Consider the following 27999-nt stretch of genomic DNA (forward strand, 5'->3'; position numbering starts at 1 on the left):
TGCGAGACTACTTGCTCAATTGATTAGATTACGAGCACATTTTCCAGATTTCCCTATGAAGGCAATCCGCCTTGATAATGCTGGTGAATTCACTTCTCAAGCCTTTGATGATTATTGCATGTCTATTGGGATAAGTGTTGAACATCCTGTAGCACATGTTCACACACAAAATGGTCTAGCTGAATCATTAATAAAGCGTCTCCAGTTGATTGCTAGACCACTACTTATGAAGTCCAAACTCCCAATCTCTGCTTGGGGACATGCTATATTACATGCAGCAGCATTAATTCGCATCAGGCCAACGAGTAATCAAAAGTTCTCCCCATCACAATTGGTTTTTGGTCAGGAACCAAATATTTCCCATCTAAAAGTTTTTGGATGTGCTGTATATGTTCCAATTGCTCCACCACATCGTTCTAAGATGGGTCCTCAAAGGAGGTTAGGAATATATGTTGGATATGAATCTCCATCAATAATTAAATATCTAGAGCCATCCACAGGGAATCTATTTAAGGCTCGATTTGCAGACTGTCACTTTAATGAGTCAGTTTTTCCAACATTAGGGGAGAGAATAAACAGCTGGAGAAGGAAATCAGTTGGAATGAATTATCATTATCTCATCTTGATCCTCGTAATAAACAATGTGAATTAGAAGTCCAAAAGATAATTCATTTACAAAGCTTAGCAAATCGATTGCCAGACGCATTTACTGACCCAAATAGAGTAACCAAGTCGCATATACCAGCTGTGAATGCTCCAATCAAAATTGATGTCCCAGAAGGAAAACATCAAACTGCTAGTGAGTCTACAGCACGCCTGAAGCGTGGTAGACCTATTGGTTCCAAAGATAAGAATCCTCGGAAAAGAAAAGGAGCAGGAATTGATAATGGCCAGACCGAGGAAACAAAGAATTTTGAAGGATCTCCAGGAGAGACTTTAGACATGGCAAAGGAAGAAATTCAGGTACCTGACAATGAAGAGATCTCAACTGATTATGTCATGTCTGGAATAAAATGGAACCGAAATCAAATCGACGTCGATGAAATTTTTGCATGCAATGTAGCAGTTGATGTTATGGAAGAAAATGAGGATCATGAACCAAAGTCTATTGAAGAGTGTGCACAAAGTGATGATTGGCCAAAATGGAAGGAAGCAATTGAGGCAGAATTAAAATCTCTTGCAAAGAGAGAAGTCTTTGGACCAGTAGTCCGTACACCTAAAGGTGTAAAACCAGTGGGACATAAATGGGTCTTTGTGCGAAAGAAGAATGAAGATGGTGAAATTGTGAGATACAAAGCACGTTTAGTTGCACAAGGATTCTCACAAAGACCTGGAATTGATTATGAAGAAACATACTCCCCTGTGGTGGACGCAACTACTTTCAGATTTCTTATTAGTCTGGCAATAAGAGAAGGACTTGATTTACGTTTAATGGATGTAGTCACAGCCTACTTATATGGGCCACTGGACAATGACATTTATATGAAAGTCCCAGAAGGATTTAAACTGCCAGAAGCAGCAAATTCTAATTCTCGAGAACATTACTGCATAAAATTAAACAGATCTCTTTATGGATTGAAGCAATCAGGGCGTATGTGGTATAATCGCCTCAGTGAGTACTTATTAAGTGAAGGCTATAAGAATGACCCTATCAGTCCATGCATTTTTATAAAGAGATTTGGGGCAGGATTTGTAATAATTGCAGTGTATGTTGATGATTTAAATATTATTGGGACCCCTGAAGAGATTTCACACACGTGGAATATTTGAAGAAAGAATTTGAGATGAAAGATCTTGGAAAGACAAAATTTTGCTTGGGGCTACAAATTCAGCATCTAAAGAATGGAATCCTTGTCATCAAACAACATATACGAAAAGGTGTTAAAAAGGTTTTATTTGGATCAAGCACATCCGTTGAGTAGCCCAATGGTTGTAAGATCACTTGATGTTGATAAAGACCCATTCCGTCCTCGAGAAATCAATGAAGAAATCCTTGGTCCTGAAGTACCATACTTAAGTGCAATAGGGGCATTGATGTATCTTGCTAGCCATACGAGACCTGACATATCATTTCCTGTGAACTTGCTAGCAAGGTTTAGCTCATGTCCAACTCGAAGGCATTGGAATGGAATAAAACATGTACTTCGTTACCTCCAAGGAACGAAAGATATGGGTTTATTCTTTTCTAACCAACCCAAAGAAGACTTAATTGGTTTTGCAGATGCAGGGTATTTGTCTGATCCCCATAATGCTCGATCACAAACAGGATATGTGTTCACAAGTGGTGGTACTGCCATTTCTTGGCGTTCCATGAAGCAAACCATTGCAGCCACTTCTTCCAACCATGCAGAGATTTTAGCTATCCACGAAGCTAGTCGTGAATGTGTATGGTTAAGGTCCGTAATTCAACATATACGAGAAGATTGTGGCATATCTATAGGGAAAGAAGCTCCAACAGTTATGTATGAGGATAATGCAGCATGCATTGCACAGCTCAAGGAAGGATACATCAAGGGTGATAGAACAAAACACATTTTACCAAAATTTTCTTCACCCATGAACTGCAGAAGAATGGTGATGTACAGGTTCTACAGATTCGTTCAAGTGAAAATTTGGCAGACCTATTCACCAAGGCACTTCCCACCGCTACTTTCAAGAAATTAGTTTACCGTATTGGATTACGTCGTCTCAAAGATCTCAAGTTATGTAATCATGAGGGGGAGTAGATGCGCGCTGCACTCTTTTTCCCTTAACCATGGTTTTTCCCACTGGGTTTTCCTGGTAAGGTTTTTAATGAGGCAGCATCTTACGCGCATTAGAAATATTTTATTTTAAGAGAGAACTTTTATTTTGTATAATGGACATCCAAGGGGGAGTGTTATGAAATATAATATGGATGCCCATTATACCCCCGTTAATATATCCGGGATATTCTAGGGTTTTGTTCTCCAAGTAAAACCCTAACTATTGTATTGTATATATATACCCTGGACTATATCTCTATTATATAAGCCAAGGGAGGAGGTGTGGTGTCCTCTTTTGAAGTGACTAAAATACCCTTAATGATCTAATTAATGGAATGAAAAAAATTACAAAAGCAAATCATTTAAAAATTCTCATTCCAACTTGCCATTTAAAACAAGTTTAAAATGGTATATGCATCAAATACTTCAATCAAAAATTAAATGGACAAAATATTTATACCTTATAAAAAAAGATGGCATACATAACGTATGCACATGAAAGTCTGAACATTCACTATCTTTGATACTCTTTAATTCAGTTAAACCAACTCATTATTTTTGTTCTTTCTGTGTAATATTCATTCACAAAAAATTAATGTTAACAATCACTCACAACCTTTTTATTTTTTACATTAGCGAATTAATATATCTAAATTCATCTAACTATTGAATTTTTCACATTTAAGTTTAATCATAAATAAAGTACGAATGGAGTACATAATAGAATAACAAATTTTGAAATTAACGCACGCATCGCGTGCATATGAAGGCTAGTGGAATAAGATACAACACGATTTTCTCTTCTCTCTTCTATTTGTTTACAACACAAACATATTTATAAAAAAAATTTGTCATATATGTTAAACAAAAAGTTAAAATTCTAACAACAAAAGTTAGAGGTGCTTACTTGGCATGGTGTTTATGGGGAGCAAGAAATGAATTGATTTTCAAAAACAAAATTACCCCACATACTGTATTGCTGGAACGTGTCTCACGTTTGGTGGAAGAATATGATAAGCATGCTGGGCACATTTACAAAGGGATGAAGAATGGCTTAGGTAATAGTCCTCGCCAATGGCTTGCACCCCCTGCAGGTGTCACGAAGATAAATGTTGATGCAAGCCTTGCTGTCGAAGGATGGGTGGGCCTCAGTGCTGTAGCTCGTGGGTCAAATGGTAATGTAGTTTTTGCTGCTACGCGTCGAGTAAGAGCGTATTGGGCTCCTGAAATTGCGGAAGCCAAAGCCATTGAAATGGCTGTGAGACTGGGCAAAAGATATGGCCTGCAAGAAGTCATCTTGGAATCGGATTGTCAAGTTGTTATTAATCGCCTCTCTAAGCATGCTATTTTTCTGTCAGATTTAGATATTATTCTCTCCAACATTTTATCCTCTTGTGTTTGTTTTTCTTCTGTTTTGTGGTCGCATGTTAAACGCGATGGGAATTATGTAGCACATCATCTAGCTAAGCTCATCCCTTTTGGGGTTGAACAGATTTGGGAGAACCATTGTCCCTCGGAGGTGGCTCCCTATGTGTTGATGGACAATTTGTCCTTGAGTTAATATAGTTGCTATTTTTCCCCTCAAAAAAAAAAAAACTCTAAAATCTAACTCTGTATATATACAACAAAAAAATAAAAGTAAAAGACTAACATACCCTTTTGAATATGAACCCCAACAGCAAAACTAGCAAACCACCCCCCCTCCACGCACTGTCCTCATCATAGTCATCACTTATCCCTCACAGCACTCCTCTTTCTAGTCGCTCCTCCTCGCGCGACGCCGGCTACCCCGTCTCCCAACACTAACGATCCCCCACCTTCCCCGTCGCCTATTGCTCACGACCCCCACCTCAGCTGTTGCTTCGACACCAGGTAACTTCTTGAACCTTTTTCAAAAAGAATTATGATTGTTTTGATGTAATTTGAATGTGGTTCGAGTTTCCCATGAGTGACCTGTATTAAAGGTAGTTAAATTTCCGTGCTTTGTGTTTAGCTCTTTGAATTATCAAACTCAAATTGAAGTGCCTTTTTAAACCAGCTTTAATTACATTGTACTTCATCCATTTTATAAAGATCTTGTTACTGTTAATACAGATACCAATGAGAATATTAATTTGTGTGAGGTGTGGGGTGGGTAAAGTAGGAGAAGGAAAGAGGTTAAAGATAAATAAACAAATAAAAAGGGGTTAAAGTAGGAGAGAAAAAAGTAGTAAAATTGAATTAATAATGTAATGATGACCATATGATAGAGACATGAGAGGGTAAAAAGGGGAATAAATTCCAGATAAGGAATAGAGTAAAAGAGGGAAGATTTTTAGAAACGTATTTAAACGAAAAGAGGGAAGATCTTTAGGAAACGGAGGGAGTACATATTAGTGTATTGCTAAAGTTTGTTTCAACTTTGGGGGATCAAGAAAGCACTGCAAAGATCAGCAGATTTTCCAATTCTGTTAAAAAAATCTGATTGCTACTTGCGTACCGGAGTATTGTTGTTCGATATTTAGTTATCTAGATTTGTGTTTTTCACGAATTCTGTGCAATTGTGAACATCTTATGTGGTTCAAAATTTTGTTTATAATCTGTAGTTGGATTTATATACTTTTTGTTGAGTAATAGTTGTGGAATTAAGATTTATAATTGCTGTGGTTTTGTATACTTCAGTAAAAAAACAACAACAAAGGAACACATTGGCACTTGCCCTATAAATATACATCTGATGGTGACCTTCGGAACTTTATAATACTATTATACTATGGTGTGCTCAATATTTCTAAGTCATGAAGTTCCAAAAAAGTAATGTAAGAGGTGGTGCTACCGAACTAGTTACAAGATCAATGAAGGCGGTAATGGAATCTGGTTGCGAACAACAATAGGTTATAAATGCATCTCATGTTTTTTTTAATTATAAAAAGCTAAAATTAACCACGGTTAAGTTCTGCAAAATTTTAGGTGCTGTATTCAGCCTTTTTTTGCTGTATTTATCACATCTACCTATTGTCGAACAACTCTGACAAGTTAGCAGTAAAACTCCAAGAAACTGCAGTGGGAGAAAGAGGAGAGAAGGAGATTCCCCTCTACCAGGGACAAGAGAAAGAGTTCAGAAACTTCAACGTTAAATGCAATTTTGGAACTTATTTTCCTTCGCAAGTGTATCACTTAATTGAATTCTTCTTTGCGTTATCTGATTGCTTATGGCTTTCAAAAAACTGATAACTTCTTATCTCTTTTTTTTTTCCCCTCCCACAGATCTAGCAGACATTGCAAGCAGTCATGGCGTATGGTAAAACAGCCAGTTCTGAGTTTGATCAGGTGTCATTAAATTGTTTTCACTTTTTTTTTTTTGAGGGAAAATTGATTTTACTTGTTGCTACTTATTTTTCAGAATATCATAGTGATATGATGGTGCATGCATGTTTGTTGATCAAATTATCGACTGAATTGTGTCTCTTATTGTTGAAGGAAAATGTACATATATGATTGCCTGAGGTGTGTTTCAATTAACAAGGCCGTCTTAGATATATCATAGACCTTATACTAATCTCTATTATACATGGCAACACATGGAGGAACACCAAAAAATAGAAAATGGAAAAAAAATTGAAATAGAGGGGATACTTAACTGCTTAATTTATACGAAAAATGGGCGGAAAAAAGAAAAAAGTATCACATTTAAACTGAAGATCAATTTTTTGAAAGAAAAACAAAATGCGAAGACAATTCTACACAATTAATTTAATTTTCTATATATTTTCGTACGTATTGCTTACGTATAAGGCTAGTTATAAATTAGTCCTACATGCACGTGTTGATGTATAGAAAACATAATTGGTAGAAAAAATAGGCCTAAAAAATGTATTTTATCAATAAAACAATGACATTTTTTTAACAATTTCTAATATTAAATATATAGGGGTATTTCAGGCATTGAGGTGGACACCAAATTATAATAGCGATTTGGGCCTTGTACATATCAAATATTGTGCTTCAATTTGAAATATTGAAATTTATTCCATGAAATAGTTATATTAAAAGTTAATTATTTAAAAATGAATGACCTAAATTGTTGGGAATACGGACAATGTGATTAAAATAAATGCCTTTGGTTATTGGTGAACATAAATGTAGTATGGAAATGAAGTGGATAACAAAGTTAGTGGCTTTGATATTGATGCAAGTGATTTATTTCATTAAAAAGAGAGTTTTTCAGCTTATTGGATAGTTGTTGGATTATGTACACGATTTAATTACCTTTAGATGATCTAAAAGGCATGATTTGTTTTGTTATGTTATTTTTAATTTAAGATGCTTACTTTTAATTAAATAGTTCCTGAAAGTTGCTCAAAACTGAGGAATGAACAAATTGTGCTGAAGTACTCACCGTATAAGAAACTAAGAAGAACCCCTTTTCTTCTGTAGATAGAAATTGTAAAGATGACTTGAAAGGATCAATAGCACTTAAATTTTATAAAATGTAGAATGGTTAAGTAACACCGCTGACTTAATACATTATGTTGATATTGTTCTGTTAAGTGGCTTTTTATGTGCAAAGTGAGAAGAGAAAGAATAGGCTACCCTCATCATGAGCAGCGTCCACGGGAAGTGCGCTGGATATAGTTCTGAAACAGATAACTTCTCTTAAATCGTATGATTCAGAAATCACCTAATTCAGTTGCGTCACAGGCTAAGTCAATTTGCTCTTATGGGTTCTTCCTTTGCTTGTGTAGGATGCTTGCCATGTTTGCTTGATGTTTGTTTGTGGAGTTGCATGAAAGCAAATGAGTTTCTGCACATGATTTTCTTGACTCTATCTTAATAGATTTCTAGCTTCTAGCTTGAAGATACTTTTTCACTTGATTTAACATTCATAAATTCTTTGCAGATTTTGGTTCAAGATAAACAATCCGTGCAAACAGTAATTCTGAACCGACCGAAGCAATTGAATGCACTTTCCTACCAAATGGTATGCAGTTGTGTTTATCGTCTTACTTGATTACATCCTTTTCCTTTAGTTTTAGCTTAGCTTGATGGACCGACTCTTTCTAGATTTATGAAGTTTGGGCTTGGAAATTAGTTATTATGGTTGATTTGAGATTGATTTTATCCACATTTCTGTCTGCATAGGACACAGGTACACTAATATGCAAATGATATAAGAGATATGTAAATTTTTTTCCCCGCTTATGTCAAACTTTTTTTTTGCACCATATACCCTTTCGCCTTTTAAAATTCACCATATACCCCACTTTTCAAAAAAATACGTTCACTTACCCTTATTGACTAACGACGTTAAATTTCGTTAGTCATTAACCCCTAAACCCCCTCTAACCCTCATTAACTAGCCTAAATCCACCCCTAACCCTAACCCCTAATATAATGCCCTAACACTAACCCTAAACACCCCTCCCCCACCCCTTACCCTTTCTCCCCATTGCACCACCACCCCAACAACCCCCCTCCCCACCACCCCTAATATAAGTCGAAAGGGTATATGGTGCAAACAAAAATTTGTCAGGGGTATATGGTGAAAAAATCATTTTTTTAATTATATTGTAACATGTCTTGTAGTGCTACTAATATTGTCTAATAGTGTACAATACTTAAAAAGGATATGTTACAATACCTAGGTCAAGCATTTTTATCAAGTGTCTTATTAGTCCTGAGCTTGCATATATCCAAGGAGGGATTATTTATCCTATTACTAGCTCAGGCTCCAATTCTTCATACTTTAGGGACCATGTATCGGGTGTATTAGGATAAACATGATTGGTTTTTTCTTTTAAGATCCACCTTTTAGCTTGTTCATCTATCTAACCAATATTCATCTATATTTAAACCACTGTCCACTTTTAAGATCCAAGGCTTACCTTTTACATTCATTTTAGTTTAAAATACCTCAAAAACATATGTGAAACCTGTAAGGGACTGCTTGGTGAGACACAACAGGAAAGGACTTGAGAAACAAAAATGAAGTAACTTGAAACCACCCAATTTCTTAATGTGTTTGGTTAGGGCGGAAAAAGTTGTTATAAAATTCATTAAAGTGTGATTGTACATTTATAAACCTCCCATCCTCACTTTTTTCCTCCCTTAGAACCCATGTCCCCAACCAAACACTATCTCATTTCACTAAACCCCCCCTGCTTTAATGGTGCCGACACGGAAACTTCCCCACCTCATGGCTACCTCCATCGCTACCTCATCATTCATTATTGAGGAGTTTGATATTAGCCGTTATGGTTTGGAGATCTTGGTTGATAAAATTAAATAACAGTTCACAAGTCCCCTTTTTTTTCACAATGATGACTCTGGTGGTTTTGTGGTGGCGGTAACTATTGTTCTTCTGTTATGATTTTTATCTTTAATTTTAATTCTGTGGAAAGTAAAATATATAGTAGTGATTGGTCGTCGTTATTGTTTGCTGGTGTTGTGGTATTTGTATAAATAACGGTGGTAGAGGTTTTAGGTTGGGGGTGGATAGGTGGGTGGTGTTGCATTGCGTTGGTGACAGGGGAAGGAGTGGAATGACTTAGAGGCTTGCTTGGTTACATGCTGGTGCTGTTCTGTTGTTTTTAATGACGACTGATAATAACATTACATCTGTCGTGTTTTTTACGGGAGTCCTTTGTGCTCTTTTAGGATATCGATTAAATCTGTTTTTATGAGCTTTATTTACAATGGTTTATACAGATTTCTCAGCTATTGGAACTTTTCCAGGCCTACGAAAACGATTCTAGTGTCAAGCTGGTTCTCTTAAAGGTATCTTTTTTTTTTTCATATAATACATTTGTTAGTGTGTTTATATATGAAAAACCCAACTTTCCTTGGAGGTCTGATAGGAGAAAATTGTTTCTTCCTATTATATGTTCTATAGATTTTTTTATACAAGTTTCAGGGAATCGCAGAAAGAATTATTAGTAATAGAGACGTAACTTGAGTTGAAATCTTTTTTGAAGTCTTCATAGTATATCATTTTGTATGCTAATATATGATAGGATAATAATCGAAATCTGCACCTTTCATTTAGCATATCTAGTTATCTAGACATATTTTACTTTTTTCTAACATCTTTGTTGGTCCCTGAATTGACTCCATCTTTCTGAAATGGTAGTTATATCACTTTTATGTATTTCTAGTTTTTGTACATAAGGTACATGCAAACATAGGGGGTCGGGAAAGAAGGAATTTCTTTGTTCACGCATCACTAAATTTTGGAACAAGAAGCCCTTTCGAGGAATATAGGTATTTCAAGTGACTGATATCTCAATAAGGTATGAGTTGGGAGCAGGTGACTTATTTGTACTTTTTTTGGCCAAAAACTTCTGCTATTGCAACCTCAAGATTAGTTTGAGGGGTATGATAATGAGATGAGAAACTGTGATGTTTGATTTCTTTTTCTTAATGAAGGACGCATTGTGTTAATTCTTACAATTTCCACCGTTTTGTTTTTGGCGAAAGAAACTTGGAATACTATCACGGGATGCCTAAATAACTCTTTATAGTACTAATGATCAAATATAGTGGTTTCTATAATAGTGCAATGTTTTGTTATAAGAGATGACTATTTGTAAATCCTTGTATTGGAAAGGTCCTTAAGATTTCAAAGTACCTAATCAAACTATGAGCCCAAATCGACCTTGTTGTTCCTTTTTCTGCAGAGCACCTTATTTTAGTTCCTTTTTAAAAAATATCAGAAATATTGTTGCACATGCACAGGATATGAAGCTAGCAAATTAGCTGTTGTCTCGAGTTACAGATTTTGATAGGACTCCACGCGAAGTGCTGATTTGATTTCATAGTAGAAGTAAATCATCAGCAATTCCAAAGCTGGTTTTCGTTGCCTTATCATAAGGTCCATCTGACATGGTCTGTTGGTGTCTTGTTATTCAAAGAATTGCCAACTTGCTTTTTTCTTTCTTTTGTATCTCTGAGAAATGGCAGTCTTTTTTTCCTAACCATGCACTTTGTGGGACATATGAGTTTGTTAATTATGAGCTCTATCCTCTTAAAAGTTGCATAGTGCACTTGCTATAACTATATGTGATACTTGTGGTTTTTTTTTTCCTCAGGGAAATGGAAGAGCATTTTGTGCTGGAGGTGACGTTGCCACTGTGGTTCGTGATATTAGTGAAGGTTGTTTGTTAGACCATCTTGATTGTCCAAAATTCATGTTCTCTTTGTTCCAAAAAAGAATTTGATGAAATTTGTCTCTGATATACCAAGAGTATTAATTTTGATAACTATATCTACCTATAACTTGTCCATGGAATACCACTATATATGGTGTTGCATGAATAATTTGATCTAAGCTTCTGTATTTCTTTTGAAGAGAGAAAGTAGTAGTATGATCTTAGTGACTTTCCTCTCATGTTGGCAAGCTCGAAGCTGAAATGTGTAATCATATGAAACCGTGTGCTCATTTCTAGCTTCTGTATTCTGTATATTTGTAGTCGCAACGTCTGAATAGCTTCTGCTGATGGCTGGTAACAGGTAATTGGAAATTAGGTGCAAACTTCTTCGAGAAAGAGTTCATCTTGAATTATATCATGGCGACATACAGAAAACCGCAGGTCGTGAATGTCTTCCACCCCTTAAATTTTCCGTTCCCCTAGAAAATGTTCAAAAATAATTTTCTGCCCTTTGAAATTCCCTTTGATTGAGTTAGCTAAAGTGTCTCATATTGGATGGTGACTTTATGTACAAACATCATTTAAGGTTTCAATTCTTAATGGGATTGTCATGGGAGGTGGAGCTGGTGCATCAATTCATGGTAGATTTCGCATCGTAACTGAAAATACGGTATCTTCTGACTCCTTCACTTTGTTTTGTTAATTCTATGTATTCTCCCTTTCCAAAAGGAAAATTTAACATCAATAATCTGAGCTATCAGTGGTCTTCTTAAAACAATCCAAACTATTAATTAATTCAATATTAATCCTAACTTTTCAATTACCCTTCTCATGTTAGTCCATCCTTGCCGGTGACCCCCTTTACCAGTAAAAAAAAAAACTTGCTCCCTCATCTATGCAGTATGCTCTCTTTCGCCTCTACTCATGGTAAATCCAGTTTCCCAATCTGAATCTCTTTGATCCCTTCTTTTTCTTTCTCGCCGGTGTTAAAAAGCACCAAACATTTAATTTTTATGGTGTGATTCTTCAACTAGATGCTGCAAGTATTTAGGCTACAAGGTTCCTTGTGATCCAACCGATAATTCTTTGCTATTATTGCTCCATGCTGCGTTTGGGCTGAAATAGAAATTTATTCTTTGTATTTTTTTTGAATTTTTGAGTTTGATTTTGTCATTTTTGACTTAGTTTCTCATGCTAATGGTTAATGTCGGTTTTTATTCTTTTTGTTGGAAACGCTTTAGCATTGTTTTGGGAATTGGTTACTACTGATATTTGATGATTCAGATGGTAGTTGAGGTCAGGGCTGGGAAAACCATGGAGGAGGAGAGAGAGGAAACAAACTTTGAGAATTAAAAATTTCAGCCCAATCAGATTTGGACACATCGTCAATCTAACCTGCTTAACAAGTTAAAGTTAAATTAACTGTTATAAGAAGGGTGATCAAATAGTTGGGATTATTCTGAGTTGATTAATAATTCAGATTATTTTGATATGACCACTAATAGTTAAAGATTATCAGTGTTAATTTTTCCATTGCAAAACCACCTAAATTCAGCAATGCAGTATATTTTAATAAACCCTGTCCGAGTATTATGCATTTCTTTAAACTAATAAGTGCTTTTTCTGAAAGGTTGGTGAGTATTTGGCCAACATCGAGGGAACTTTTAAGATTACTTATGCGTACATGGCGATCAATGAAGGGATTATGCAGTTCTTTAAACGAACTTTAGACAAGCTATAGAGATTTTTATCACGTGGCTAACCTGTTATCTTCATTTGACTTTACTGATGAGAATCCATTAAAACAAATTTTTGGTGATCACAAGTGGTTTGTACTTAACCATATTGATTTTTGCGGACCAAAATTGATAATTACGGACAAAAACTATTTTTTTTTCTGATCGAAATTGAAACAAATGACTTTTGATGGCTTTTCAATTGTTGCACCGACAAAACCACCATCATCACTACTGTCACCAGAACAACACAACAAAATTACATCTTCTCATGACCATAAGATCTAACGGAAGAAAGACGTAGATCGAATTCGCCGGATATGTGCTGGCAGGAGAGAGCTAAAGCATTGTCTTGTCTTTAGTTGACCGTGTAACTCCTTGATTATCTAATTCTAAAAGCAATCCGGAGATATGGTCTCCTATGGTATTAGGGTTGCTGTTAGGCACTTGTTTTACATTTGCCTTCTCTAATTTCTTGAACTGTAACTAAGGATATGAGATTTCCTCTGCCCCCCCCCCTCCGTTTCTATTTATTATTAAAAGTACAATGTACATCTGGATCTAAATAATTTTTTTTTGCCTGTTGCCTTGTGATCAAGGTTTTATAAGTTTTATGATTGTCTAAAGTAGACTTTCTGCAGGTTTTTGCAATGCCTGAAACGGCTTTAGGACTCTTTCCAGATGTTGGTGCATCCTATTTCTTGTCAAGGTTACCAGGATTCTTTGGTAAGCATTCTTAATTCATGATGTAGGTTGTTTAAGGCTTTAAGACAGAGACTAAGGAAACCTTTGTATCCAGAGAAACCTCTGTTGTCTGACTAGAAGACCTCATCGGTAACAAGTTGAGATAAAGAGGGAAGTAAGAGCATAATTGGAAGGTTTCCGTACATGAGTTCATTTTTTTTCTTAACTTACATTATCAGTAACAGAACAGTGAAATATTTATGATAGGCGGTGCTTCCTTTTTTACTTGATTTTCCCATTTCCTATAAGTACTGGATATTTGTACGAAATTGAAAATTGTTTCTGCAATTGTGTAACGTCATCGGCCAATGTGCATATTCCCATTTCTTCATAGTATTTACATAGATGACATTTACTTGGTCGCTTTTGATCTACACAAAATTGAAATTGAATTCTTACCTTAATGTGTTTTGCTCTTTTTTTTTTTTGGGATATTCAAAATAGTATTCCTTTTGTCCTAAAACAAAAATCCTGTCATATTGGGCATGCATATTAAGAGTTTTAGTTGAGTGGGGTAAGCTTTATAGTAGATAGTGGGTTAAAATAAGAAATTGAAAACTTGATTGTGTGAGAGGGAAAGAGAGCTTGTGGGGGAAGTCTACATCATGTGGTTTGGGTGAGAAAGATTCCCATTCGAAGTTCAAGGAAATTTTGTGTATATCTCTACAGCTAGCCTATTCTTTAAGCATTTAAGGGATATACATACTTGCTGAGGTGCATATTACCTTTTGCGTCATGGTGAGATGAGATCTTAACTTCCAATATATTAATGGGTGACCATGGCAAGATCATAGGGAGGGAGCTCCACTTGCTATTGTACCCGTCTCCCCTTGTGGCCTAAGGTATATCTTAAGGAAGTGGATGAGCAAATTGGAGAACCGATCTGGTTTTTTGTCAGGACACTTTACCATATAGGCCATACATTTTATCATTTTATGAGACAGAGCACAACTTATTATGATAAAATATGGAGAAATTGATGGAAGTGACTTTATTGTCTCATGGAATAACATTCCGTATTCAACAATATATATATTAGAAAAGTCAAAACCAGCCCTATGCTAATTAGGAAATAAGAAACAACTAGGATACTATTGTAAAGCAGGAAACTAAAATAACAGACGATAATATCGTATCAGATTATCAGAATATGAAGACTTAGGATGCAAGAAGGAAAGATTTCAAGCTAGCTTCGTGAACATAAACAAATCCCAATACTCCGCTTCAAGCAGAAGAGTGGAGATCACGATTCACGAACACCGAGCACGTACTCGTAGACAGTAAGATCGAGCTCTTGGTTCTGTAGAACTTACACAGGACCTTCAGAAAGATGCAGATAATGCTTCATAAACTAACTTGATCATTCTGCCATTGTTGTTATCTTTATCACCTAAGAACAAATTTGCTGGCTTCGAGATATCGAGGCCGAAAAGTCTGCTAGGCCAAGGTCATCAACCAACGTTTGAAGCAGCGATGGTAGGGGGTAAAATAAAACAAGAGCAAAGCAAAAAAAAAATTCCCCATACAAACAACAAATACCAAAAACTCCGTTGTTGCACCCACGATAGATCCACGAAGGCATAAATTGCAAGCCAGATGGGTGAATACAAACAAAAGCCTAAAAAATACAAGCTGAGGATGAAGGATTTGCACATGATTTCATTGACGTGAAGAAGATATATTGATAGTTGAAGATATGTATAGGGACATGGAAATGAATGTTATAACGTGTGGTGGACTCCAGGAGTAATATAGGATTTCCTTATTACAAGAGTACTACAGAGAGATCATGGCCTATCGAGATACATAGGGTGGTGTATCTATTATTGCGGATGATATTGTGTCGATGGAGAAGACTACAGATTAGGGTAGTGTTGAATTAGAGCATTGAAGACAAATTTAAAGCTCAAGGTTCAACATAGCTTAATTCTTTAATAGGAGCAAAATTGAGTACATGGAGTGTACTACTAACAATGAGGGAGTAATCGAAGATGTATTAACATTGGCTGGTAAAAGATTTACCCATAGTGGAATGAAGATATTGGCCAAGACGTGATCCGTAAAATAATTTCAAGATGACTAATGGCGAGGAGAGAGGAACAATTGGGATTTTGTGATTGTTGCCTACCTCTGTGGTTAAAAAGAAATGTTAATTGAAGGCTATTGGAAACAACATTATTATATGAGCTGAAAGTGTAAAAGAATATTACTAATGTCATATTAGAAAGATGGGGATTACAGATGTGCTTCTGTTGGAGATAAAAGTGGGGAACATCTTAAGAGATAAGATTTCAAATGAAGCTATGTGTGTAAGGAAGGATGGAGTTGCGGATTTTGAGGATAAGATAAAAAAATTTGGTTTTGATGCTTTAAGCATGTGAGATGTTGACTAGATGATGGACCCATAGGTATTGGAGAGTTGAGATTATGAAGATTTTAAATGAATTCGATGGAGGCCAAACTGTCAAATATTTCACGATGAAATTTGGTTTTGTGGATCATATCACAATTTATAGAATATTATGGAAGTAGAAAGTCTATGTAAACGACCACCTGAAATCTCGACTCATGCAACCAACTCCAATCTATTAGGATTAAGGCTTGTTCCTCATTGTTATTTTCATTTCTCATAGCGAGTATCACAGGTTAGCTTCCAAGTTAAGGGTAAGGAATGGTTGTAATTCTTCATTTTTGCACTCAAAAGAGGGTGTTGTAGTAACTAGTCAATCCTTTCTTCTTTTTTTGACATTGGCGGAAGCCTTCAACGTTACAAACTATTTAATGTAACTTAAAAGGACAATGAGCAGTAATCAACTAAGTGTCTCCTTTTTTTCAATTAAGATGCTGATATGAATGCACATATCCTACGAATACTGGGATAGTTTCAACTATTGGGTATGGCTAATTGGCTAATCTTAAGGCTGAAGAAGACATTAGAGGGGTTGATTGACACTGTCATCCTAGGCTGCTAAATAAGCAAGCTTTAGAAGCTGAATACATTCATTTGGTTTTTCTAGAGCAACGAAAAGTTTTTGATAATTATGAGTAATCTACTTGGAAATTTTTCAACGATTCTTTTTTTGTTGGATTGCTAACATCTTGAAGTTTTATCCTGTCAATTTTTTGGTGAGATTTCATTGCAAAACGAATTTGCAGTAGCACTAAACTTGGAACATTTATTTTGGCCCGGTTTTTACACGGTGTTAGTTAACCTTAATGGGCAAGCACCTATTATCTGAACTTTAGCTCCTATTTAACCAAGCAGCTTACTGACTGACCTTAATGAGAAGTTAGCTCAGGCCAATAGCAGAAAACAAGAAGATTACCAAAACAAGGAATAAACATCCTGATTTGTAGGCCGCAATTTCCAGCTTTTTTTCTGATTGTTTTTGTGAGCTTATAGGCAGTAGCTATTTTTTAGCTAACTGCAACAATGGAGCATGGGTTGGAAGCACCTTAAGTGTTGGAAACCAAGGTTTCCTAGCATAAAGAGCTTCAAATAGGAAGGAAAAGCAATATTTATGGAGGTACTGCAGCTGGTTGTAATTCTGTAGTTTTCTTTATGTTTTTATTTCTTGTAAGCTTATATAAGGGTCTTGTATGAACTAATGTAATCAAAGATTTGTTGAGTGATTTTTGAAGCTTATTGCTTTGTGAATTTGGAAGTATTTATCCAACTTTTTCTCGTGTTTAAGGAGTGAACTTAAACATAAAACCCTTGGATTAAGTGAGTGAAACTTAATTTATGTTAGATTGTTTTTTTTTAGCGAGTGAAGCTAAACAAATCGATCTAAAATCCTTCCTAAATCAGATTTAAGGTGAGTGAAGCCATAAACTTGATTTAGACCCCTTAGGCAATCATAAATGAGTAAAGCTTGTGTAGACCTAAGCTGTATCTGTAACGGGACATATGTCGGAATCAGAGCACAATCGATCTATTCAGTGTGTGAGGGCTTGTGGATGGTAGATTTTGAGAGATGTTTGAATCTGTAGGAAGCTAACATCCTAAGCTTTCTCTGTCTCAAACTTCGTAGCATGTGGCTGACTAACGAAGTCAATCAAAATATCTGGCAGCTTCTGAAGTAGTCAGTTTCCAAGGTAACTTTGAATACCTTGTTCTCCTCTGTTTCAAAGGATTCTGAGGCGATTCTTTTTTTGAAACTGGTTATTTCTATGTCTACTTTGCACGTCTTTGGGAACTCATCAAGATCATTTGATATTAAAGTGAGTGGATTTTTGTTGATCAGTCTAAAAACGGACTCTTCTTTACCAGTTCTAGTATATATAAAACTGCAAGGGTTTGGCGTGATATTTTTGTGTGAAATTTTAGTCAATTGCTGGGAAGATATAGAGAAACAGGTTCACCAAATTTCATAAATTTTAGAACTGTTTTGAGTGGGGTTTTGAAGCTTGAAGATCCAACAAAAAATTCTGGGCAGGTTCTGTGGTTTGCTCTTTGTCATTTTTGCGTCATTTGTACTCCTAGTATGAATATTTATGTTCATAAATTAGAGTATGAGAAAGCATGTACAAGAATGGAAAGGGGTCAACAAAAATTACAAGATCTTAAGTATCCACCAATGCTTGAAGAAAGATTGGCAATAGAAAGGAAGAAAGCGGAGATTGAGTTGTGGATTCAACAACGAAAAGAGAAACTACATGAAGAACAAGTTGAAAACCTAGTTTCCCTTGATGTTGATGTTAAGGAGGAATATTATAACCAAGAAGTTGATCATCATTGCCCACCTACAAAGCAAACAAGTTGTTGAAGATTTTTTTCACCATTTTAGAAGACTGTCTTACTTGGTTGGAGCATACGTTTGGTGTCGAGAAAGACGTTGCTGATTTCGTTCTACTTGGTAAATTGAATGAATTTCCTACTTATGCTCATATGGAGTACACAAAAATTGTTTGAATGGATCCATTGTTTGTGTGAAAATAAATTTGCATTCTTGTTTTACCTTTAAGAATCTTCGAAAAAAAGAGTATGATATGTATGCAGGTAGCCAACCAAATCCAAAGCTATAGTGGAGATCATTCACCTATTGGGTATGACTAATTTTAAGGATTAGAAAGACATTTAAGGGGTTAATTAACATTAACCATCATAGGGTGTTTTTTAGGTAAGCTTGAGAAGCAAAATACGTTTATCCGGTTTTTCTGGCACAGCGAAAAGTTCTTGATGATTGTGAGCAATCTACTTATACTATTTCAATGATTCTTTTTGTTTTTTATTTTTTTAGATTGTTAACATCTTGAAGCTTCATCCTGTCAATTTTGGTGAGATTAAGTGAATGGAGCTTAAATTAAGTTAGATTGTTTTTGTTAGTGGGTGAAGCTAAACAAATCAATTTAAAACCCTTCCCAAATCAGATTTAAAGGTGAGTGAAACCCTAACCTTGATTTACAACCATTAGGCAATCATAGGTGAAGGAAGCTTGTCAGAACCTATACTATATCCATATCCGGATATACATCAGATACCATATTAGCTATATGTTGATAAATCCATTTAATTAGTTTTGCTGACTATTTCGTTGTCAATTTCCTTTATCCACAATCACAGTTCTACATTTTGTTGGATTCAATCTGCAGTTCTTTTTGTTCCTTAATGAATTTCCGTAGAATTGCTTATCTGGTGATTACCAAATTCATGTTTTATATTATTTGTAGGTGAATATGTTGGCCTCACTGGCACAAGGTTGGATGGTCCTGAAATGCTTGCATGTGGCCTTGCAACTCACTTTGTTCACTCCAAGGTGCACCTTGCTTTCTCTTATTTTTGAAGCAACTTCTTATGTTTATTCAATTGGAGTGCATATATCTGTCTCTTTTCCCTGCAGACTGTATAGAGAACCGAGCAAGCTGCCGAAAGGACTTGCTTTCAAATTGCTTGAATATGTTACTTTTGTTCAGTTACAGTCTCTAATTTTTGAACTCTTTGATTCACAGCAATTGCCTTTGTTGGAGAAAGAGCTTTGTGAGGTGAACATAGATGATCCATTAAATATTTGTAAGATCATTGATAAATATGTGGAGGTACCTATTCTGAAAGAGAAGAGCGCTTATCGAGAGTAAGATTTGTGCCTATCATTGATATATATCTTTATTTTTCTAGTTGGATGTAGTTCTATATATTCCAGTAAGTGCAGACTGCAGACATATGCAATATATGACTGCGTTTTTGCTTTTCTTTTGCTTTAACGCAAATATGAAAGAAAAAAAAGAAACTGAAGAAGTGCAATCTGTTTGCCTCTTATTCTCATATCATTGTAGGTATAATAAAAAGCTATTTGTGAAACTAATCATCTTTCTCTATTTGTGCCTTGTGTTTTGTGCTTGCTTTGATTCACTTTGACAAATTTTAGATATTCCAAATGTTCATTTGTAATCTACAAACTACAATTTTCATTTATTCCAACAATGACAAGTAGGTACTCCCTTTGTATTTTTTTATCTTTCCTACTTTAACTGTGCGCGTTTGCTGATGCACTTATTGAACTTTAAGTATCTTTCATTACATATTAGTAAAATTATAACGATTGAATATTAATAAACTATTCACTGAGAGAATCAAACAAGACCCCACATGGCTATATTTTTCCTTATGTCAAGGTTCTCTCTTTTTGTGAATAGTGTCAATATTCCAAGTGAGGAAGATAAAAGAAAACTGAGGGAGTATTTGGTATCAAATAGAGACTGCCAGTTCTGCTTTCTTTTTGCTCTTTGTTTTAGGCTTTCCTTTTTGCCGTCATGCTAAGACCTCAGATACTCTTCCCATAGTGTACACGTACACTAGGAGGCACAAGAAGGGTAATTAAGTAATTTACTTTGTAAGAAGGGAATGAGTGGCAAAAGAGAATGAATGAGTAATGATTGAGAGAATCTTCCAAGCGTCAGTTAGTCCATTAGTGAGAGAATGTAGGTAAGTTTAGTAATAAATATAAACTCATGTATTTATACATATTAGATTATTCAGAAAAGTAGAGAAAAGATCTATTGGTAGAGTTCCTCTTCCTCTCAAAAGAGCGAGGAGTTGTATTTGGTTGATTTACTCTTAGTTAATCAGTACAACTTTCTATCTGGTTCATAATTCCTCTGTTTACTGTTGTAATTTGCATTTGAAACTTTCGGGTCTTAGCACGTCACCCTCCCCCCAGAAAGAAGAAATTGCTAGTATTGAAATTATAATGTTTTTATTAGTTACTCGTTATATTAGTGGTGGAGCCAGACATCCATGTTTCCATTGTTGGAATATTATCACCAGTGCTGAAGAAATAATTAAGGATGTCATTTAACTTGGATTTGTTAAGGAGAAAAAGATAAACATCATTTTCTTAGACAATTATGCTTCATTAGGCTCTATCTGAGACTAAGTGTCAGAATCTCGTACAAGATCTTGCATCAAGGTGAACACTTTCTTTTTCTAATTCTTATAAGACATTGATTAAGGGATCACAATCATTGCTGATTTTCTTGTCTGGAGTTGGAACGGTAATTTGTTTTGAAGGAGATACTATGTTAGTACGGATTGGATGCAAAATGTAGTTATAAATGGTTTGGGAGAGAAAAAGTAATACACATTTCATAGGCAAATAGTAGTAAGTAGTTTCATAACCTACGTAGATTTTATTACCAATTTTAAAGGGATTTATAATTTGTGCCATTAACCTTGTGTTTAAGGTGAATCTCTAAAATAACCCATTTACCCCCCTTCTTGAGGTAGGCCTAACTTGTATAATGTCCAAGAACTTACAATGTTGGGACGACATTGGCATATTGCTAAGGTAAAGATTCCTGGATAAATATCCCCCATACCCTAGATTGTCTTTTGAAATTTCATCGATATGACCCGGTTTTATATGTAATAAAATTTGTAGATAAAGGTTAAGAAAGAAGAAACTCTGATAAGTAGATGAAATTTTGGAAAGGTAATGTAAGGGGTCTGCGGAGGATTACAGGATTCTTTACCTTTGTGATATCATCCCCAAAATCGTCAAGTCAAATGAATATTTACAAGTTACGGGTTATCTCACATTGAGATGTAAACGTGGGGGATTTTGAAGAAAACACCTAGAACACAAGGTTATATGGGCATTAAATCCCAATTTTAAAACTGATAAACATTTACCCTCCCAAATATTTGTGGCCTTATAAACTTTAATTGAGAAAAGGAATCTGACCATAAGGAATAAAGCCAAAGAATACCCCACAAACAAATGGAGATACAAGTGGCAAATGCAAGGGAAGCAATAGTTGGGGGAATTTGAGACATGTATACCTATGCATGTAGGCCAGTGTACTTGCCCGTCATCTTAGCTTCTTGATTTGAGGCATTTTGGATTTTAATCAAGACTGGAAGCGCTCATATTATGCCATGGAGTTTGATTCTTGTTTTTCTGTGTTCTTTTCCTCTTGGTTCTGCTCAAAAGCACTCCTAGGAAGTGGAATTTCTAATTGAGCTCTTTTTCTTCTTTGACACCTCACTCCTTGCTCCTTTCACGACCCTAATATCAGATTATGGCATCATGCAGCTCCAGAACATCTTCAAATCTTGTAGGCCAAAACCTACACGAGCAAAACCAAGACCTCTAAAGGGAAAAATGCAAAGTAATCAAAATGTTGTGGATCTCTTAGATATTCCTTAAAGAGCTAGAAAATGACAAAAATATAGCAATGTAAGCCACATATAAAATCCTCCCTCCCAAAAAAACTGAAAATAATTAATAAAATAAAGCCTCACTATGTCTTTTTTTTTTTTAAATTATGAAGATATTGATGGTTCAGGATTATTGTTGGGGAAAAAAGGTAATACATGCTACCATTTACCCTGATGCCTGAACACTATGTGAATAGCCTCAATAAAAAATTCAGATGTCACTTCTATACTTAATGTTCTTGCTGGACTATAAATATATGTGTTATATCTTGTTAAAATTTGAAATGAAGAATAGGAAAATTTATTTAGATTTTGCAGATTTTATAGATTTGAGCCATACTTTCTTCTGTTATATTGCAGGTTGCATATTGTTGACAAGTGCTTTTCATGCAGAACTGTGGAAGACATCTTATCTTCTCTCGTAAGTTGTTTCAAAAGATAGATCATCATATGTGATATTCTGCTTCTCCAGGCCCAGGATACCTTTTGTTGGAAAATCCTTTTGGTGGTCATAACTCATAATGCTCTGTTAATTTTTGCTTTTTTCAGTTTTAGCATTTTTAATAGAGAGAATTTTGTTTGTTAGGAGAATGAAAATGCTGAGAGAAGCGGTGGTTGGATTTCTGCAGCAATAGAATCACTGAAGACAGCATCTCCAACAAGTTTGAAAATCTTTCTTAAATCGGTATGATTATCTTTTTTAGGTACTACACTAAATTGAAAATTATTGTGAGCTTATATGACAAGATGGGGAGGGAAGCCCTTTGCCTGATGTTCCTTGAGAAGAGGCTCTCATAAATTATATGGATTGACATAGCTTGGACTGAATTACTGGCTAAGAAAATTAGATGAACTTTCATTGATAATTTCCGGAAAACAGTAAAATAAAGTGATAACTGCAAGCTTTCGAGAGGTTTGTCCTATCCCAAATACCAAACTAAACTCTCAACAATTGTCAGCGTGATCCCTTCTTTCTCTGATTTCCCCTATTATTAGGGAATCATATTCTCCCTTTCCCTTTCTCTCCACTCACTTGTTGTCTTGCTTCCTCTTCAAGCTAGTCCTAAACAATTATTATGGAATGCTGAAACTAACATCTAGGCCACTATAGTTTGATATTTTATTGTGTTGTGAGTTTATATGACAAGATGATTCCATGAGCTCAAGTACTTTTTGCTGCATTCTGCTTCCTCCTTATTTGGTTACTTGCATTACTTTTAGCACTATTCATATCGTATCGTAATTTTTTAACTGAATTTTTTGACTAATATATGAAACTTATTCACTAGCAAAGTTAAGTTTAAGTTTTCTATAGATAACGATGTTCCATGGGGCAAGGCAAAGAGATAAAGAAATTGGTACAGATTATACAAGTATGCAGGTGAAATTGATCTTTGTTTAAGGAATTTCAAGGCGGGGTTTTGAAATTGCTATGAAATGGTTCTAAAAATAAAAGAGAGGAAAACATATTTCTTTAGAAAAAACAACTTCATAGACTACTATTAATGGATAGAAAATAGTAATACCTCTTTGTTATAATAATAATAAAAAAGTATCTAATTCAAAGCCTACTCTCAAAAGCGTTTGTCCAATTTGTTCCTTAATTTTTCCCTACCTAATTGATAAGCAATTTCACTACATATATCATTGTCAGGAGAATCTATAGGCAAACTCCGCAAATACTATATGAATGTATAGTTCATCTATATCTAACCAACTATTATTAAGCCTTTTTAGTACTTATTATGTTACTCTTGCAATTATATTTTATGATGCTTGTGAATAGCTGTGCTTATGTTTGGTGAAGAGGAGTTGATTAGTCAAAGTGTTTTTCTTTGTTGGAATGAGGCCCTCTCTCCCAAGAGTTTAAATTATGTGTTTTGAATTGCGATTTAAATTGGGACGGTTATGAAGCTTGTTAGAATTTGAAGTCGGTAATGTTCTGCGTTGGTTAATAAACTCAAGAAACGTATTATCCTAAGGCAGTTTATGATCTTACTCATTTGGACTCTCAACTCGTTGGCTTGAGTGTATATCAATGATAGGGCAAATAGATGAAATTACAGAAAGCTATCTTGTTCTTTTTTATAAAAAGAAAAGACTCGATCCAGTATAAGTAACAATTGGTAAGCCTTTGGAGCAAACAAATGCACTAGGGTTGTTCAACTTCCTTTGCAATCTTTACCACCTAGTTCGTTTAAGCAATTCTTGAAAACGTCCTATATGATGTCTGCGTTTTCTAGTTTTAGCTTGGTGATGAACAAATCATGCATCCTCTTGTTGATTATATATTATAATTATCTGACCAAAATTGGAATTGTACCTTAAATTTCATGACCTGATCGCAAAATCGACTTATATTAATTTATTTATCATAACAATAGACGTGGATGTCTCGAAGCTAAACCGAGTGACTCATTACTAAAATATGATTGAAACCGAACTTGATCTAAACAATTCATTTTCCATGTATCAAATCCTTTGGTACTAGGTAACTAACATTTTTTTTTATCTGTAGCCAACACATCTTCGTAAAGGTGCTTTGATACCATTTGTAACATCGTGGCTTAACCTTGAGTCGCAGGTTGTTTTATTTGTACTTGAAATGCTCATAGCGAAATATTGACTACGTTGCTCAAAACATTCACATTATTTTGTATGAAATAAATTTAGTTTGAGAGGATTAACAAATAAGCCATGTAATGAAAAGTGGTCAACCACAATTTGTCTTTATTCAAAATCTTTTTCTTGGACTTATGTGCGTGGATTTCATGTGTGTTCTCTGTTTGGTCTTATCTAAATTTCTAAGAAGTGCAAGAGGAAGAGAAATCTATGGATATTGTTATTATCTCTTGTTTTAATTGAATCTAGAGAATGAATGTCCTTTTCTGGAAGAAGGGCTGCTGGTATGACATCAATCACCTTTACCTGTGAACACTCAAGCTTTCGCGTGTGTTCTTCGAGAAAAAGGACATCATTTCCTACATTTCTTGAATAGGCTAGAGAATGTACTTAATCATTTCAATTTCCCATAGGAAGGTCATAAGGCGATACCAAATGAAGCCCCTCTATTAAACTTTTTTGAAGTACTAATCCAGAAGAAGTTATATGCTAATACTTTCCATAATCTTTATGGCATGATCTTTTTAGATCAGAGAAGGAAGATTGCAAGGAGTTGGCCAATGCCTTATGCGTGAGTATAGGATGGTTTGCCATGTCTTGCGAGGACAAGTTAGCAGAGATTTTTCCGAGGTTCTTTAATCTATATTAGTTTCAGTTCTTGTCATATTGTGCTGTGTGGTGTGCTGAACTTTGTCCTCTGACCACAGGGTTGTCGGGCAATCTTGGTTGACAAAGACAAAAATCCCAAGGTAATTTGTATTTCAGTTTCTAAGTTATCCATTTTTTTCCTGATACTATTTGGCTAGGTTAAGTGTGTCTTAAAATTTGACTTGATTTCTCCAAATGCCATGGTGTGTTTTAGTGGAGTCCCTGTCGGTTGGATCTGGTCACTGACGATATGGTGGACCATTATTTCTCTAGAGTGAATGGTGAAGAATGGACGGATCTTAAGCTTCCGGCAAGGTCGAACTTGCCTGCATCAGCTATGGCTAAGCTCTAGATATTCAAGTAATAGGAATGTCAGCAGGCGATGGAGATATGTAAAATGCGCTGAAATTAACGGGTTGGAGACTGCACCAACCAGTTTCTTAAATGAAAAAGGTGTAAAGTCTTGGAAATGTTATATAATTTTATACTGTTTGAATTGATGAAGAAAATATCATCTATACATATATTAAAAGGCGTGCGTAACAACGTCGATGTGCCACGTGGAACTCTCCTCCTCCTGCCACCAGAATTCTGCCACGTGTCCGTTAACCAATAAAGTCAAGTGGTCATTATTTAAAAAATAAATATGCTAAAGCCTGGGCTCGAACCCCTGACCTTATGCAAGGGTTTTCAAAGAATCACCATCTCATCTAACATCTCTTAGTGATCCATGTTTTCACAAAATTAAAAATATGTGTTGTAATTAGTTAATGCTATTAAACATATTTATTGAATCCTTAAAAATAAATAAATTTGCATGTTCATTAAAATTAATTATGTATGCATCTCATCTAACATCTCTTAGTGATCCATGTTTTCACAAAATTAAAAATATGTGTTGTAATTAGTTAATGCTATTAAACATATTTATTGAATCCTTAAAAATAAATAAATTTGCATGTTCATTAAAATTAATTGTGTATGCATGATATCATTTGAAGAGCAGTATTGATTACTATAGTACTACTCCTAGGGAGTTTTAGTTCATGTAATCTATGTACAATTAAAAATTTAGAAATTGCGTACTATAAGGTTTGATTTCGAGACTTCAAGTACATATACTAAAGTCTTAACCACTAGGCTAAGTTGTATTTATTATTATTATCATAAAGTATTACTCCCTCTGTTTCAAATTATAAGGCATTTTAGCTAAAAAAATTTGTTTCAAAATATAAGGCATTCTACAATACCAATGTAAGATTAAATGCAACTTTATATTATCAAGATAAGCTTATAGGTTATTTTGTATTATCAATACAATATTTGATGTCAATTCTTATTACCCATGCAAATCTAACTAAAATTAACTAAATTTTTAATCTATGTGCAAAAACCTTAAACGACTTATATTTTGAAACGGAGGGAGTATATTAATAAATGAAATTTTTTCTTACCCGGAGCATAGCCCGGGCTTAATAACTAGTTATAGTAGAATGGACGTGTGAATAAACCTACGAAGGGAAGATTGTGCAAACCCAAATGCACAATTCTCACGCATTTAGCTAGTCTTGGTCACCTACTTTTTCCGAAATAAGTAAAACAATTCTCTTTTTTATGTGAGCTTTTTGAAAGAAGTGTTTCACTTATTTCAAGCCGGAGGAAGTATTATACATTTGAGTGTACCAAATACTATAAGTATTCCTTTACTTATTGTTCAGTTGTAGAGTTTCAAATGAGTAAAAAATGAGGGATGTGCAAGAAAGTAGTCTTAATGTAGAGGACATCTAGGTGTTGAGTATATGTTTTGCTTTATTTCATGGCGGTTTTATTCTTTGGAACAGTAATTTAATTAAGGGCTCTAAATGTATACCATTGTTATTCAATCTTTTTTTTGCTCTTGTTGTATGCCTTCTTGATTCACTTGAAAAGATACTTCCTCGGTTTTTTAATAAGTCATATGTAGAGGAAGTGGGGGACCACTTATTTAATCAATAGGACGTGAAACTTAAGTTGTTTAAAAATTTGCCTCTGAAGATAGGAGATTATGTATTTCCTTCAAATTTAATAGAAATCAATTTGGTAGACCTAGATGTTATTCTTGGGCTGAACTGGTTAGGTTTCTACAAGGCTAAGATAAACTCTGAAGGTCAAAAATTAGTTTTGAGAAATCCTTTTGAGAAGTTCACCTCATCTAGACATTTTGGGAAGCCTAAGAACTTTGGGGTTATTTCTGCGATGCAAGTGAGGAAATTGATGAAGAAGGGGTATGAGCTATTTTTCTGCAGTGTACAAGATGTGAGTAAAGAAGTTGGGATGAATATTGAGGATGTCCTAATTGTGAACGAGTTCATGGATGTATTTTCGAGTGAGATTTTTGGGTATGCTACCTATTGAGTTCACCATAGACTTAGTTCCTGGAACAACACCTACATCAAAGGCACCTTATAGAATGACACCACCTGAGATGAGTGAGTTGAAGATGCAATTGTAGGATTTGCTGGATAAGGGTTATATTTGGCCTAGTGGGTCACCTTGGGGAGCTCCTGTATTGTTTGTGAAAAAGAAGGATGGGAGTATGAGGTTGTGTATTGACTATAGGGAACTAAACAATGTAACCATCAAGAACAAGTATCCTTTGTCTAAAATAGATGACCTATTCGATTAGTTAAATGGAGCAACCGTTTTCTCGAAGATTGATTTGCCTAGAATAAATGTGCCTA

At 35.1% G+C, this 27999-nt stretch overlaps 1 protein-coding gene across 12 annotated transcripts; it reads left to right on the forward strand.

Annotated features, from left to right (window-relative positions):
* Positions 1-4441: 4441 nt before the first annotated feature.
* LOC104887108 (3-hydroxyisobutyryl-CoA hydrolase 1) lies at positions 4442-25825 on the forward strand. Of its 12 annotated transcripts, none has more exons than XR_008968000.1 (16): positions 4442-4616; positions 5694-5893; positions 5991-6053; positions 7624-7704; positions 9432-9500; positions 10811-10874; positions 11232-11311; positions 11457-11540; positions 13248-13332; positions 19024-19109; positions 19303-19424; positions 22370-22430; positions 22596-22694; positions 25165-25261; positions 25339-25380; positions 25494-25593. XR_008968000.1 is itself a non-coding variant. In XM_057392544.1 (16 exons), exons 3-16 carry the CDS (start codon positions 6015-6017, stop codon positions 25629-25631), a joined length of 1152 nt encoding a protein of 383 aa, XP_057248527.1. In that variant the 5' UTR covers positions 4446-4616; positions 5694-5893; positions 5991-6014; the 3' UTR covers positions 25632-25825. The 12 variants fall into 12 exon arrangements, 11 of the variants coding, with proteins under 11 accessions (XP_057248527.1, XP_057248528.1, XP_057248530.1 ...); XM_057392544.1 differs by having other exon boundaries at positions 4446-4616; positions 25160-25261; positions 25494-25825; XM_057392545.1 differs by having other exon boundaries at positions 4446-4616; positions 5694-5887; positions 25160-25261; positions 25494-25825.
* The last annotated feature ends 2174 nt before the right edge of the window (positions 25826-27999 follow it).

Source organism: Beta vulgaris, chromosome 2, assembly GCF_026745355.1.
Source record: "Beta vulgaris subsp. vulgaris cultivar EL10 chromosome 2, EL10.2, whole genome shotgun sequence".
NCBI classification, from domain to species: Eukaryota; Viridiplantae; Streptophyta; class Magnoliopsida; order Caryophyllales; family Amaranthaceae; genus Beta; species Beta vulgaris.

Coding starts and splice junctions, on each gene's coding strand:
- LOC104887108 (XM_057392544.1), top strand. CDS start 6,015: ATGGCGTATGGTAAAACAGCCAGTTCTGAGTTTGATCAG. Junction 6,054..7,623: donor CCAGTTCTGAGTTTGATCAG/GTGTCATTAAAT, acceptor AATTCTTTGCAG/ATTTTGGTTCAAGATAAACA. Junction 11,541..13,247: donor GCATCGTAACTGAAAATACG/GTATCTTCTGAC, acceptor GACTTTCTGCAG/GTTTTTGCAATGCCTGAAAC.